The 17288-nt window shown below is 27.7% G+C and overlaps 2 protein-coding genes and 1 long non-coding RNA gene across 4 annotated transcripts in view; all 3 read left to right on the top strand.

Moving 5' to 3' along the window:
* Positions 1 to 17288, top strand: part of LOC127287886 (pseudouridylate synthase 7 homolog) — a 757063-nt gene that overhangs the window by 289003 nt on the left and 450772 nt on the right. The window lies entirely within an intron of this gene.
* Positions 1 to 17288, top strand: part of LOC127287902 (uncharacterized) — a 103372-nt gene that overhangs the window by 26071 nt on the left and 60013 nt on the right. The window lies entirely within an intron of this gene.
* LOC127287897 (uncharacterized) lies at positions 11973 to 13503 on the top strand. The gene is made up of 4 exons (XM_051315053.1): positions 11973 to 12406; positions 12509 to 12730; positions 13113 to 13264; positions 13391 to 13503. Exons 1-3 carry the CDS (start codon positions 12280 to 12282, stop codon positions 13247 to 13249), a joined length of 486 nt encoding a protein of 161 aa, XP_051171010.1. The 5' UTR covers positions 11973 to 12279; the 3' UTR covers positions 13250 to 13264; positions 13391 to 13503.

Here is a 17288-nt window from a genome sequence, read left to right as displayed (position 1 = left end):
AGCAGAAATGCACCTCAAAAAACGCTTTTCTGATGCCAAAGCAGTTCCAAGCATTTCGACGCAACATGCTTTTATCGCACTTCTATCAAAAAAATTACTATTAAAAACACACTCTTTTGCTGAAGATGGTATAATTTTTTCATAAACTTAAAATATGAAACAAGTCATTTTATTTCAATTTTTAGCTTTTTAAAATCATCCTTCAAAACTAATAATTAAAATTTATAAGCTAAAAATTTAGGCCAAATTAGATCTGCCATTATAAATTTTAAAAAACTGATATCAAATTCGTAACCAGCGACTTCGAAAACCACCAAGTAGTCATTATTACAAGACTAGCTTAATTTTTTAATTCTATCCGACATTTTGAATTTTAAATAGAGATTTGTCATCAACCATTTAAAATTTTTTTAAAACTTACATCGGATTTGTAATCAGCGACCAAAAAAACCCCTATGTAGACATTTTTACGAAATTAGCTCAATTTTTTAAATTTTTGGTCCGCCATTTATTATTTTTAAAAAATGACATCAATTTGTAACCAGCAACCTCGAAAACCCCCGGTTGTAATTTTCACGAGCGTAGCTCAATTTTTAATTTTATCCGTCATTTTGAATTTTTGAATTTTGAAAGGAGACACGTTATCATTTTGTAAGTAAACTATGTTGTCGTTATTTTTATCGTCATATGTAAAGCTTTAAACAATAATATAGATGATATTAGTGGATTTTTTGTGTTTTTTATGTCGTTTAGGCGCCATATTTAAGTCGCCATTTTGAATTTCAAAAAGAGCTCAACGGGATTAAAAAGGAGACATTCCAAACTAATTTTTCCAATATGCTAAATTTTTTTTAAATTAAACCAATTATGGAGAGGTGGGGTGGTCCGGTTGACAAAGAACGTCCCATATGTGTGACCGACTCGAGAATCGAAAAAAGACTGACTTTTTGATCTGTCTACCGACAGCTTACTTGCTAAGGTGGAGAACTTCCCCCGCTTTGTTACTTTTTTCTCACGACTTTAGTTGCTGATGTATGCTTTTTCTTTCAGCGCACTACATTTTGTCTTTTATAAGTTCAGTTCGAATTATTTTTCTTTTATATTATCTATACATATTTCATTATTTATAAAGTTTGAAAATCGGCAGCATTTGTTTTTTAGAAGAATATAATTCTATATTTAGATAATAACATATGAATTTTAATTCTACATTTCGAAGTTTGAATGGAATGATTTTAAATACCAACAATCAAGTTTGTTATAAATCATTAATGTGGCGAATTCGAATTTAAGTTACATTAATTTAAATTATCTTGTTACTATTTTCTTTATAATATGTTATCTTTACATTTGTTAATATCGATTCGAATATAAATACATTTCAATTAATCGTTAAGATATAAATTTATTTATTAACAATCAATTTTTCTAATGCAAAATTCAAAGTGTGATTCTAATTTTAAAATCGAAGACATAATTTTATTTCGTACTTAGGTGCACGTGCACTTGTTTGTTATAGACCTTTCTTATCTCCTCCAGGGATAATGTTACATGCAGCCCCTGAAGTCGTTGGAACAATTTATTTCTATTTCGAAATTACAATTTTAATTCTGAACTTGGATCTAAAACATTGACTTGTATATGTTTATTTAATTTTTGTTTGTTAATAATTTTCTTTATCGTTTATCGAGTACTTTGAATTTGAAATAATTTATTTTTTGTTAACAAATAATCAAATAATTTTGTTTATAAATTTAGTTTGGTATTATCATTGATTATTAATAAACTAAATAATAATTAATTATTAAAAACATAATTTTAATAATAACATAAATTTATTTAAATAAAAATAATGTCAATAATAATAATTCGTTTTATAATTTTTTATTGTTATTTGTTGATATTATTTAGTTATATTTGTGTAAAGTTTTATTCTGAAAAAAATAAATTTTTAACAGAAGATCTTCTCGACCTGGGAGTTTACTTCTTTTGACTCAGCGTTTTATAATTGTTACCTCAAAGGTCGGATTTCGTTTCAGAAGCGGGCAGTATGGAAAAGTACGAAAACGCCGTTCACAGATATATCGTTTTTAAATTCCTTATATTTCAATTTTAACATTTTATTTGCATTAGCAATTAAACAAATTTATTTATTAAATTTTAGTGTTCATCATCATAAGCTATAATTTTATTGTATTTTTTAAATAAATTATTATTTAATCGGTTAGAAATAGTTAAATAATTATTTATTTTAACAAATATATAAATTTATTTAATTGAATATAAATTTAATTTTGAATCCATCGTACAACATTTATTACTCTTTATTCTTAAGGAATTTCTCGATGTTGGACACTATCGTTGAAAATTACTTTGTGAATGAATTTCTAAAATTAAACTTTAGAGTGACAAATGTGTAAGTGAATATAAATTTTTAAAAAATAGATCGATTAATTAAAACAACTTTTTTCATTTCTACAAATATAAAAAAAAAATTTCTCAATAAAATTTTTTTTTTCTCAATGACATGAGAAAAATTAATTGTGACACAAAGAAATCTATTTTTCCCTAAAAAAATTTTTTTCTTAATAATAATTCTTTTTTCACAATAAAATGAAAAGATTAATTTTTACACAAACAAATATTTTTCTTAATAAAAAATTTTATTTTTTCAATGAAATGAGAAAAAGTAATTGTGACACAAAAGAAACTTTTTTTCTCAATAAAATAAGAAATATTAATTTTGAAAAAAAAAAAATTTTCCGAATAAAAAAATTTCTTTTCTCAATGAAAGGAGAAAGATTAATTTTGACAGAAAAAAAAATTTTTCATTAAAAAAATTTTTGTTCCTAATAAAATTTTTTTTTTATTTGTACAAATGAAAAAAGTTGTTTTAATAAATTGATCTATTTTTTTAAAATTTATATTCACTTACACATTTGACACTCAAGGGTTTAATTTTAGAAATTCATTCACAAAGTAATGTTCAACGCCATCTAGTGTTTAACGCGCGCATCACAGCTGCCGCTGATGGTAATATACATATATGGTAACTCAACAATTGTATGCACTGTAAACTTAAAACACTTATTATGAAGTAATTATATCTTAATTTATTCTTATTATTGCATAAATAAGCACTCTAAATGTCTATTAACCATTCCTAATAGTTATTTACAACATATTTCGTCGATTAACGACAATATTTTACAAGGACCCGAAACGTAACCGAATCGTAACCGAATCCTAACCCAATTCGGTTACAACTCGGTTTACCCAATCCGCCAGGGAACATTTATCTTTTGTTAGTTATTATTATTTATTTTTATATTTGTAGAAATTAATATATAAGTAACATTAATATATAAGTAAAAGTATAGGATTATTTATTTATTGTTCGTTTTCTAAATTTAATTTCTCTTCGTTCAGAATCCTTCTTAAAATACATTCTTAGCCGTCGTTATCTCCAAGAATCGGCTTACATTTCTTTTCAAAGCTTCTTTTCTAATTGTTTGAATTTAAGCAAGTTTTAATAATAAGCAGTTTATTAATAAGCTTTAAGCAAATCATTAATAATAAACTTTATTTAAATATTTTAAATACATAATTTTATTTAAGTTAAAATAAATTCTAAAAAAATTTATGAGGGACGTCACAATATTGTAATGGCTTTCTCCTTTTTCCCCCCTTTTCCTCAATTGTCTTGGACTATAAGACTTTGGCTTAAATTATCGATATCTTTTTATAAAATTAATACTTTGTCTATTGTTATTTATTTATAATTTTGAGAATTTTTTTTGTTTATTTTGTTTTATTTGTTTATATTTTATTCAGTTATTTATTATTGTTTAATTATAAAATTTTAAATAGTATAAATCTTTGTTTATTAATTTTAGAGGAAAATGTTATTATTATCCTTTTTTTATCTTTTGTAAAATGTGCATTACAAATATGAGGATTTAATATTTCATACATAGATTTTGTATTTTAATACAGTATTATATAAAATATTACAAAAAAATTTTCGAAAAAATTATTTGAAAATTGCTAGAAAATTTTTTTGGAATATTGTTGGAATATGGTATTGAAAGTTTCTGAAACATTGTGATATAACATTCCGGTAACATTCTAAAAATATATTAAGAAAAAATTTAGCAAATTTTTTTTAAACTATATGATTACAAATGAAAAAATGGAATTTTATATTTTTTAAAGAAATTATTTTACCCAGAAAAGTATTATAACCAAACATAAATTTATTATATGAAGTATGGAATGAGGTTAACAAAGTTAATGCATTATCTTTAGAATAAAGTTTTTTAATTTAAAGATCAAAAGCCATTAAAATTAAAAATTAAGATAAATATATATATATATTTTCGGAGAATTTTCGTTTTCTATTGCTTTTTTTTCGTTTTTCGTTTTTCATCGCCAACATCATAACAGCAAAATAGTTACGTCTATCATCATCAGATTCCGTTAAAGTAGATTCATTATTTCGTTTTACTCTGAAAAAACAAATTTTCTTATTTAAGAAATATTTTAAACGATACAAAAATTTAAATTTTTTTGATCATTAGTTGTTATTGTTTTAGAAAAGTACGTTAATAATAGGAAGGGTAAGTAAAGTTAAATTAAGGACATTTTGCTTATGTATTTAAATTTGAAAAAGTAAGGTAAGTAAAAAAACTAATTCTTAAATAAAATTAGAATTAGGAAGTATGTAAGTAATAAGAAAAACAAAATTTTATTATATTTTAAAACATTTTAATATATTGTATTAAATATTGGACTGAAAATTGAAAAGTGTAGTTATAAATATTAAATTTTCAGAGTAAGTGCTCTTTACCTACTGGGGAGATGTATGTAGCTTATGTCGAAACTGTATGAAGTAACGGAAATACTATTGCCTTTCTACTTCTTATGGGAATCTTCCAAAATTTGGCTTCAATTTCTGATAAAGGCCAAGAAACTAATGCGTCACTTTCATTTTCCAATATTTCTTGAATATTGTAATTACTGGAGTTGCAAGGAATTTCATACAGGTCTCCTTGAGGAATACATTTCTTTTCTATTAAGTGGATATCGTTTTTTTCATATTTTACAATATTCAAGATTATGGAAATAGAGCCATCTTTGAAGAAAATACAATTATTTCTTTGGTTTGTACAATCAAGAAAAACTTGTTTATAGTTAAGGATCTTAAATTGCTCGGTTACTCTATTATTATTAATTAAAGGTCCATCGAAATGAGAGTTTTTCACAATTTTTTTCACGTTTTAAACCAGTTTCAATTTCAGAAGTTTGAATTTCGGCGAATCGTTTACTCAGTTGTTGCAAAGGCTTATTTTTTTTCTTAATTTAGATTTAACAGTAGTCATAAAATTTTCAAACTTGAATGCACTAAATTTATCAAGATGTCCGTATTTTATAACGTCTTCAACAATATGAAGTACAGTATGAACATTGTGCGACATGAACTCTTTTCCATATGTAGTTTCAAATGTTTGCACGAAATATTCCATAAGTTTTTGGGCATAAACGACATTTTTTTGAATTTCAATAAAAGCAGGACTTGCTAAAATCGTAACTTTCTACATGAAGAGACATAAAGTTGGTATATACGTTTTTGTTTTTGACGACTTTAAGAACAATTGGGCCACTGTACAATAAAAAATTCCTAAATTCCGTCGCTTTCCAGTACTTGACATCTCTTAAAGATCTTGGCCGTCTAGAAAAATCTGTGGGCTGACTTTGCCGTAATTCTATCAGTTTAGCAGAAATTCGATCAATTTCATCTGCAGAAAGTCTTATTCCAGGTGGACCGAACAACCATAATAAAATTAACTTCTTTACTAAGCCCAATAATATAAGATGTATGTAATCCAGTGGTACCTTAGACACAGCCCCAAATCTAGGAATCTGCGTCAAAATGGTTAATTCTTCTTCTTGATAAGTTCCTCTATACTTATGACTAGCAAATTCTGCGTCAGTTCTTTTTTTAAATGGTCCTATCCCAGGAAAGCAAACTCGTCGTTCTTTCTTTTTTTGATTTCTCTTTTTGTGTGCTGGTAGAATCCCCTCTCCTTTTATTTCGCATTTTGGGCACGAATCGTACTCCGTATGACCTTTTACCTTTAAAATTTCAGAATTAAATTATTATTATTATTATTATTTTTTGTTAAAGTGCGTTCATACAACTTCTTTTAAATCAACTATGGCGTGTAAATTATCTAACCTAATCTTGATATTCCTTGTTCTTGATCATTTAAAAATGGCGTCAAGTGCACTGTATTTTTTGTACACGTTTTCTCTTTTAATAAACTGTTCTATATAAATAAATGATAAAAGTCAAAGTTAAAGTTGATTTATTCCATCCATAAATAACAGGTTATGGGCCCAGGCTTAACCCATAACAAAATAAGTGAGAAATTGATGGATATTAAAAACAGTGTCAGTGTATAAAACTTATAACAAAGTAATAACCTCAAAATGAATCAAGTTGTAATTCCGCAGTTAAACTCAGATAATTTCAATAACTGGAAATTCAGAGTAAAAGCCTTACTTGAAGAAAAACAACTAGTAGTTACATTGGAGAAAACAATAGAAGATTTTGAAGCGGCAAATGAGAAAGCGAATATTAAGGTTAAGGATGCAGAAATCTATTATTGTACAGTGCGTAAGTGATAAATATTTAGACATTATAAAAGATTCCACAATAGCAAAAGAAATGTTAGGAGCGCTTGAAGGTGTTTTTCAAAGAAAAAGTGTGTTTACTAAACTAACTTTGAAGAGAAAGCTGCTAACATTAAAACATAATAAAATAGAAGCTCTTGAAGATCACTTTCATAAATTTGATTCTTTAATCAGAGAATTAGAAAGTATTGGCTCAAAGGTCGAAGAGTCAGATAAAGTTTGTCATTTATTATTATCTCTGAGTCAAGAATACGGAGCAGTTATTACAGCTATAGAAACTTTAAACACCGAGATCACAATGGACTTTGTAAAATCAAGATTATTGGACGAGGAAATGAAAATCAAATCGAAGCCTGTAAATAACACACATGTTCATCCGGAAGTGACATTTAAAACGGACACGTATACTTGCTTTAAATGTGGTAAAGCTGGTCATAAAATTGCCGAATGCAGATCAAATTACGATCAAAATTCCAAAGGAAACTACAGAGGACGTCGAAGTGGAAGAGCAAGATTTCAAAGCAGAGGTCGAAATCACGGCTACAACTCGCAGGCAAACGAAGCAGACGAAATTGCATTCATAGCGTTAAACAGTGAGACATCGCCAAAAAATGTAAATAAATTTATATTAGATTCCGGGTGCACACAACATATGGTTATAGGTGAGTTAGAAAATTTTATGTTTAATATCTCATAATTAGAAACACCTGTAAAAATAGGAACAGCGAAAAGTAATGAAGTTTTAATTGCTAAAAAGAAAAGGACTTTAAAAGGAATTTGTCAAAATAAAGAAATCAAAATTGAAGCATTGATTGTTGAGGGTATGTCTCATAATTTAAATTCAGTATCACAACTATTAAAGAAAGATTTCAAAGTAGTATTCGACAATAATAAACTAGGGAACAAAACAGCTAAACTGTTAAAAAATAATTCTATGTTTTATTGTACTTCACAAAATGGTCTTTTTTATTTAAATGTCGATTTAAAAGTCGAGAACTCAAAAAACACTAAAAACAAACATTGTAATTTCTCGGCTTGTAACAATAATAAAGATAACATTTGGCATAGAAGGTTAGGGCATCTTAATCAAAATGGTTTAAATTTATTAGGATTACCTTATAGCAAAGAAATTTGTAAAAATTGTGTAGAAGGTAAAAGTACTAGAAAACCGTTTTATAAATCGACAAATAAAACCGAACGAAATGGTCAGTTGATACATTCAGATATTTCAGGTCCAATAAACCCTATTGAAAAAAACACGTATAATTATACGTATAATAATACGTATAATTATACGTATAATTGTACGTATAATTATACGTATAATTGTACGTATAATTATACGTATTATTATACGTATAATTATACGTATTATTATACGTACAATTATACGTATAATAAGACATACGAATTTGAAACAAGAATTATACGTATAATTATACGTATAATAATACGTATAATTAATTATACGTATAATAATACGTATAATAATACGTATAATAATACGTATAATTATACGTATAATTATAATTCTATTAAAAATAGAATAATAGAATAGAATAGATTAATTAGTAGCAAAATTGCGCTGAAAATTTTTAGAAATTTTAAAATGCAAATTAAATTTCACGAAAAAAAATATCGTCGAATGTCAATTCAAGCAGTCACCCATCCAAGTACTAACCGCGTCCAACGTTGCTTAACTTCTGTGATCTGATGAGAACTTGTTCCTTCGCCTTGGTGTTTCCGCTGTCTTGTCTTGATTAATAACTTTGTCGTATAAGTATCACTAAAAGTGAGGTTAGGTGCGATACAATACTTATACGACAAAGTTATTAATCAAGACAAGACAGCGGAAACACCAAGGCGAGGGAACAAGTTCTCATCAGATCACGGAAGTTAAGCAACGTTGGACGCGGTTAGTACTTGGATGGGTGACTGCTTGAATTGACATTCGACGATATTTTTTTTCGTGAAATTTAATTTGCATTTTAAAATTTCTAAACATTTTCAGCGCAATTTTGCTACTAATTAATCTATTCTATTCTATTATTCTAGTTTTAATAGAATTATAATTATACGTATAATAATACGTATAATTATACGTATTATTATACGTATTATTATACGTATAATTAATTATACGTATTATTATACGTATAATTATACGTATAATTCTTGTTTCAAATTCGTATGTCTTATTATACGTATAATTGTACGTATAATAATACATATAATTATACGTATAATAATACGTATAATTATGCGTATAATTATGCGTATAATTATACGTATAATAATACGTATAATTATACGTATTATTATACGTACAATTATACGTGTTTTTTTTCAATAGGGAAAACTCCTACAAAAGAAGGATACAGATACTTTCAAGTATTGATTGATGATTATTCTCATTTTTTAATTGTTAAACTATTAAAGTGTAAAAATGAAAGTGAACAAAACTTAATTGATTTTATTAAATTAATTAAAACACAACAGGGTGAAAAAACGCAAAAGATTAGATGTGATAACGGGGGAGAATTTGTATCAAATCATTTTAAAGAACTTTGTAGGCACAAAGGTATCACCATAGAATATACGATGCCACATAAGCCTCAAGAAAATGGCACTTCAGAGAGAATGAACAGGACACTGTTAGGCAAAGTTAGAACAAAATTTACCGAAAATACTTTGGGGTGAAGCTATTCAATGTGCAGCCTACGAACTTAACCGGTCACCTACTGAAGCAAACAGAGGAGAAACGCCAGCTACAAGATGGTACAAGAAAAACGATTTATCAAAACTGAGAGTTTTTGGAAGCCAGGCCTGGGCGACAGTATTACCAAAACAAAGTAAGTTGGAAAAACGAGCAAAACCATGTGTTATGATTGGATATAGTGGATTGGGATACAGACTATGGGACTATGAGAAGGAAGAAATCTTTTGTTCAAGAGACGTAAGATTCGATGAAAATCAAACCAATTACAACAACATAATAACGAAAAATGACAAAGAAATTATAATAAATAATAGAGGAGAAAAGATAGAAATAAACAATCAAGAACAAAATTTAGAAGAAGTTGACCACGACTAAAGTGAAACAAATGAACAAGATTCTGACTCTTCTAATCCAGAAAATGACCGTACAGAAAATAAAGTAACGAGACGAGGTAGAAAAATAGTTGCACCAAAACACTTGAATGATTATGAAATTTATTCTGTTTATTGTTTGTTAACAGCACCTAATGATCCAGTCACGTATGAAGACGCAATGAAGAGTGAACAATGGAATGATGCAATTAAAAAAGAATTGCAAGCGCATGAAGAACTTCAAACGTGGAGTGAAGTATTTCCACCAGCAGGGAAGAAACTAATTCAGACAAAATGGGTCTTTAGAACAAAAGAAGATGGCACAAAGAAGGCTAGAATAGTAACAAAAGGGTTTCAGTTGAAAAAAGAGAATCCATTCGAACCAGTGTATGCACCAGTAGCGAGAATATCAACAATAAGACTGTTAATATCAATATCACTGAAAATGGATTGGAATATAAAGCAGTTAGATGTTCCTACAGCCTTCTTAAATGGACATTTGGAAAGTGAAATTTATATCCACAAACCAGAGGGTTTACAGTCTAAATCATCTATCTTCAAATTGAATCGAGCATTATATGGACTCAAGGAATCACCGAAAGTATGGAATGATACGTTTAATGATTTTGCTTTAAAACACGGTTTTGAGAGATCGAAATATGACTGTTGCTTATATTGCGGTAAAGACGTATGGATTTTGATTTATGTAGATGACATGTTGGTAACAGGAAATCAAAATGAAGTTAAAAACACGATAAATTTATTAAAAGAACATTTTAAAGCAAAAGATTTAGATGGAATCCAAAGTTTCTTAGGAATGAAGATAATCAGAGATGAAAATAGTGTAAAAATTGTCCAAACTCAATTTATAGAGAAGTTGTTAAAAAATTTTGAAATGGAATCCTGTAAAAGTAAGTACACACCAATGGAAAAAGGATTCAAAATTGCTGAAAAAAATGAAGTGATTGACGTTCCATATAGACAATTAATTGGAGGGTTAATGTATTTATCAACAACGTCAAGACCGGACATCGCATTCTCCGTTTCATACTTGAGCAGATATCTTGATAATCCGACAATCAAGGCTTGGAAAGCAAGTAAACGAATTTTGCGATACTTGCAAGGAACTAAAGAAATTGGATTAACGTATGTTAAAACTAATTCCAATACCAGCGAAAATCTAAATGGATATTCTGATGCCGATTGGGGGACTGACATAAAAGATAGAAAAAGTATCAGTGGATGCATAATTCTACATGGTCAAAATCCAATTGCATGGTTTTCAAAGAAGCAAACATGTGTAGCTCTCTCTAGTGCCGAGGCGAATATGTGGCAGCAGCTGCTTGTGCTCAGGAGTTAGTTAATCTTAAAGGTATTCTAACTGATTTTAAACTATGCAAAAATGTAATACTTTATTGTGATAATAAGAGCTCAATTTTAATGTCAAAAAGTAATGAAAATTCAAAACGAGCTAAACATATCGATATAAAAAATCATTACTTGAGAGATCTAGTATCACGAAAGGAAATAACAATTGAATATGTTTCAACTGATCAAAATCTTGCGGATATTCTTACCAAGTCATTGGGTAAAAATGTTTTTGTTTATCTGAGAAATAAAGCTCATATTGATTAAACAAAATCTACGATTTCATTGTAAACTTTTAAAGTTGTATTCTAATTACAATTTTTCTTTTTTTTATTAATAAACTTCAAATCGAGGAGGAATGTTAAAGTGCGTTCATACAACTTCTTTTATATCAACTATGGCGTGTAAATGATCTAACCTAATCTTGATATTCCTTGTTCTTGATCATTTAAAAATGGCGTCAAGTGCACTGTATTTTTTGTACACGTTTTCTCTTTTAATAAACTGTTCTATATAAATAAATGATAAAAGTCAAAGTCAAAGTTGATTTATTCCATCCATAAATAACATTTTTATTATTATTTTTTTATTATTATTTTTATGATTATTAATTTAATTTCATTTAATTCATAATAATTTTATAATTATAATATTTATTATTAACTATTAACATTATTTATTCTTAATTATATTATTATTAATTTCATTTCATTTAATTCATAATAATTTTATAATTATAATATTTATTATTAACCATTAACATTATTTATTATTAATTATATTATTATTAATATTTATTATTAACCTTTAATGCCAAACTTTTAGCTGGAGTATCACAAATTAATCCTGAAATATTAACTTGAATTTGCCAATTTTCAAAAATCATAACATCTTCGCATGTTGCTTTTGAGTCGTTTACAAACATTGATAAAATTCACGTAAACTTTTAAGTTGCATCGTAAATTATGTGTTTAAAAATTTTAACACTTGATTTCTTTTTTCTTACTTAAATGCAGGTATGTATATTTTCGAATTGCATTATATTAAGTGTGTTTGAAAATTGAAAATTCCAACACTAGATAACGCCACAAAAATAACTGTCACATTTGAACAAGATATAAATAAATGAATTTGCCTTCGTTACCAGTAAACAACTTGTGGTTGTTTAAAAATTGCGGAAATATTCACTTTATTGTATTAATTGACAGAATGTCAAACGTAAACGATTTTTTCGCAATGGAGAAAATTTTAGGTAAAATTATAGAAAAATATAAATAAGAAAACAAAATCAACTATTTTAATTATTGTTCTTGATCTAGATATTCTTAATAAAAAAATAAAATTTACGCTTCAGACGACTCTACAGAAAACTTGACGTATTCCGTTGTCGAACTTGAAGATGGTGTAGTTTTAGTTCCAACCAAATGGATTGTAAAGCCACAGGATGACAATACATCTTTTTGTTATTATCCAGCTAAGAAAGATGCTGCAAAACTTAATGAGATGATCGCCAAATTATCGGAACCGCAAATACCATGGAAACAATATATGGTTGTAAAATGTTTGAAACAGACAAGTAAGTCTACTATTAAAATTCATATCAATTTAAAAATGAAATAAAAAAATTATTCTTTATTAATTGTCTATATGAAAGATTTCCAGAAATGTTTTCACGTATAACAAATAATTATTAATTATAATTCTGTAATGTTAAATAAATATTTAATCATCTTTTTTGTTGTCTAATAATGAAGTATAAAATTATAATTCTTCTTATCAGATTTTTAAATAAACTATTAAATAAATTTAATTCTTGCCTCATCAGTAAAGAAATCAATAAAAAAATAAACGTATAATTATTATATTAAAATACGTAAAAAACAAATAAATAATAAAAATAAATTTAGTTGCTAATGAGAATTTGTTTTCTTGTCATTATTAAAAAACTTTCATTTTAGCCACTTTGGCAAAAGGAAAAGAAAAACTTTTGGAGGCGCTTGTTATGTCCGAAATTGACAGCGATGTGACAGACAATTATTCAGAGAAATTGAAACAATCAAGACATGAACGGGTTAAGAAATCTCCACCTCCTTAAATGTCAATGCAAAAGGTTAATTCAAAAATAATTTATAATTTTATTGAAATTAATAATTTGATAATAAACAACTTAAAATAATAATTAGATAATAATAAACAGTAAAAATGAAATAATAAAACACAGATTTTATTCTTTAAGATACAATCGCTAGAATATCTGAAAAAATGCAGAAAAACAGACAACAATCTGAACAAAAGTCTGGAGACAAAAATTAATCTCCCATTGACACCAGCTAAACGATCTAAACCAGATATTCCTCACGGTAACTAATTTAAATTAATTTAAAAATTCCGATTGTCGATTTATTAAATAAATAAATAATATATAAATAAAATAAATATTAAAATAATATAAATAAATAAATCATAAATTTATTCTGTAAAAAAAGCGAGAGATATGAAAAATAAGCTAATAAAATCAACTTTGTTAAAAAATTATTTAAAATATTTATTTATTTTTAATAAAAAAAGATTTTTTAATTAAAAATATACATAAATAATTAAATAATAAATAAATAAAATAAAAACATAATAATTTAAAAAATTTAATAAATAAATAAAATTAATGACAAATAAATTAAAGCATTTATAATATTTTACAATCATCCTTCAAGAGAGAAATTCTATCCCTGGTATATCTTCCACAAAAGCTTTAAACGGAGAAATTACTTCGAAAAATAAAGAAAAGCCAAAAATAATTGATAATAAAAAATTAGAGACGAAAATTAAGCTGCCATTGCCACCAGCTAAACGACCCAAACTAGATATTTCTCACAGTAACAAATGCGACGGTAAATTAATTTTAAATAATTTTGATTGATCATTTAATTAATAACGTAATTTAATTTAATTAATAACGTCTGTCTACATTATAAAAATTACGATATACAGTAACCTTTTACAAATCTCATATTACTATTCTTCAAGAAACGAGCGATTCTACCCCTAGTACGTCTTCGGAAAAAGCTTCAAAAAGAGAAATAGAGATTGCTGAAAATAAGCAAGTGAACGGTAATTTTTAAATTTTTTTCTTTTTTTTATACTTTCCTTTAACAAATATTCTTTCTGTTCAATTATATAACTCAAAGACACTGTTTTAAATTTGTTTTATTGATAATATTTTATTAAACTTCTCAAACATTTGTTTTTATATTTAAATTATATTAAACAATTATTAATAATCTAATAACAAAAAGAGATTTAATTTTATTATTCAATTAAATTTTTTATTATGGTTAAATAATTTTTTATGTATATTTTTAAATAAAAAATCTTTTTTTATTGCAAATAAATCAAATCATAATTTTTGTGTCATTTTATTAAGAAAAATAATTAATTACCCTTCATATTTTATGATTTTCAATTATTTTCTATTTGGCATAATATTTTAAATAATTTATTTAAGGGGACTTTCTGGTTTAGAATTTACAAAAAAGGAAGGTTTTAAAACTTTTATTGTAAGAACAGTATTAAAGAAATTGTAAAAACTATTTTTGGACATTGTAGCACATTGCGTAGAGAAAATTTAAAAAATATGTTTGAGTGTATTTAGTTCAATTTCATAGCTGTAGGTGGCGTCTTCCAAAAGATACCTTTTTTTTGGTACGTTAGATTCCGGGCAACCTGTAATACATAAATTCAAGTTCCAAACGGATAAATAAGGATTTATTCTTGTGCCTAAACCTCAAAAACGATTTTTTTTAAAGGTTTTTTTATTTTTTATGTACATTTTTCTCAAAAACTCGCAAAAACGCCGTGTTTTTGGGTCAATTTACCTCCATATAAAAACACAGAGGGTAGAAATATGAGTTCTTTGAGGTTTAGGCACCAGTTTTTTAAATAAAGAATCGAAAAATTTTTGGGATGTCAAAATCGGTTCGGTAGATTTCGAGAAAAGCTCAGGGGTCCTATTCTCGAAATCATTCGAATATTGTTCGTATGCGAGCAAATTCGATGGGTAAGTTTCGTGCACGAAGCAACAACCGTATTCTCGAGCACCATTCGAAACTTTGTTCGACGATCGTTCGTAGACGAATAGGTTGTACAGTGTTGCCGTCGTTTATTTCTAGTGACTTTCCAGTGTCATTTTTTTGAACCAATTAAATTACTTATGATATAAGAAATATTTATTGACTGCATCATTCTTATTATTATTATTATTATTCTTATTCTTATTATTATTATTATTATTATTATTATTATTACTATTGTTATTATTATTATTCTCATTATTATTATTATTATTATTATTATTATTATTATTATTATTATTATTAGAATTATTATTATTATTATGAATGAAACTCTATAATTGATTACAATTCGAAACTTTGAATCATTTTTAATATGTGTACATAATATTATTAAATAATACTACTGCGCATGAGCAGTACCAAAATTCGAACACGAAACTGTTGGGTAGTGAAAGTTCACGCTATTTACGCATTCTATCGACCTTTGTGAACCGAGTTTTTGCTGCCTGTCAATTGTTGGTCAATTCCAGTGTAGTGTGAAGAAGACTTTCGGATTTTTTTTTTTTGTGTTGAACGCGACCACTCCAACGTTGCGATACTCCGTACCACCTCAACCGCCGGCCGGCGTGGCCATCTTGGAATTTGAGTAGTTTTTTTTTTATTTTATTATTAATAATTTTTTTTTGTAGGATCTGTCTTGGCATAAAAGTATATTAACCGGAGGTTTTACCTCCGGTTCTTCAAACATGAGTGATGACCCTGGAAATGAATTTCACGAACCCTTTTCCCCACAATCTCAAATGGAAATAGAAAACGCTGCGAACAACTTAATAATTCTGAAGGGAATAAACACAAGTCAAGACGATTTATCGAATCGCACCTCGAAAAAACATTGTGACAATAATTCTCACATTCAAAACACAACTCAAACAGCACATTTTGATGCATTTAAAGACACACATCCATCATCTCAACACAACAACCAAATAACGTCGGACAATTCAGTTCCACCAAACCAGACTAACACCATTAAATCTAATATCTCTCTCTTTTATGAAAATTCTTTGAAAAGCAATTGTGTGATCTTCATTCAACGAGATCCCAAATCGGTTGATTTCAAAAAAGACCTTGGATCAATGTCTGTCGGTCGTGTCCTTCACCCAATGTTCCCAGGTAAAATTGTAGAAATTACCCAAAGCGGTCGAGGCAAAGTAAGAGTAACCGTCAAATCGGGTCAAGTTGCAAATCAGCTTCTCAACCACCCTCAATTATCATCCAAAGGTTTAATCGGTATTATTCCCGCAAGTTTCGTTTCCTGCCAAGGAATTATGAACAACGTCGACTCTGATATTTCAATTGAAGAAATAATTGAACATGGTGAGGTCATGGGACCACATGTCAATAAAATAAAAATACTGGAAGCACGACGCTTTAATCGAAAAATCTTGGACGAAAAAACAAACGAATACAAATACGTTCCATCTAGAACCGTTTTACTGACTTTTCAGGGAACTGTACTCCCTCAGAGAGTAGCAGTTTACAAAGGGTCAAGCCCAGTTCGCCCATACTTCCCGAATCCACGAATGTGCATGAAATGCATTAGATTTGGCCATATCGCCAAACACTGTCGCTCTAAACCGCGTTGCAAATCATGTGGTGAAAACACTACTCACGACTCAGCTAACCCCTGTTCAAACACATCAAACACACCGAAATGTGTAAACTGTTCTGGTCCCCATCTGGTTACCTCTAAAGATTGCCCAGAATTTACCCTTCAAAAAGAAATCCGCACCTACGCCACATTACACAAACTCTCATTCGTAGAAGCAAAAGCTATCCTCCGTCCTAAGAATACGGTTACAGCCTCCAGCTCTTTCAATTTCTCGAACTTTCCACAATTTGGTGAAACTCCAGCTCCCTCTTCTACAGCTCAAAACTCATCTCAACGTCTCTTTTCAGACATAACAAACACTCCTTCTGAAAAACAAAGAAACTTCAAAACGACACCTCACAATCAACAAATAAACACTTCTCAATCACGTAAAAGAACCAATTCCTTTTACG

This window comes from Leptopilina boulardi, unplaced genomic scaffold, assembly GCF_019393585.1.
Source record: "Leptopilina boulardi isolate dan_hultmark-lab unplaced genomic scaffold, ZJU_Lbou_2.1 LbouV2_377, whole genome shotgun sequence".
Classification (NCBI taxonomy): domain Eukaryota; kingdom Metazoa; phylum Arthropoda; class Insecta; order Hymenoptera; family Figitidae; genus Leptopilina; species Leptopilina boulardi.
This window is presented reverse-complemented; position numbering and strand designations above follow the sequence as displayed.

What these genes read in the sequence shown, in the direction of transcription:
- LOC127287897 (XM_051315053.1), top strand. Translation starts at nt 12,280, where the DNA reads ATGAATTTGCCTTCGTTACCAGTAAACAACTTGTGGTTGTTTAAAAAT. An exon ending in CGCAATGGAGAAAATTTTAG is followed by an intron (nt 12,407 to 12,508) that starts GTAAAATTATAG and finishes TTTACGCTTCAG; the next exon opens with ACGACTCTACAGAAAACTTG. An exon ending in AAAATGTTTGAAACAGACAA is followed by an intron (nt 12,731 to 13,112) that starts GTAAGTCTACTA and finishes CTTTCATTTTAG; the next exon opens with CCACTTTGGCAAAAGGAAAA.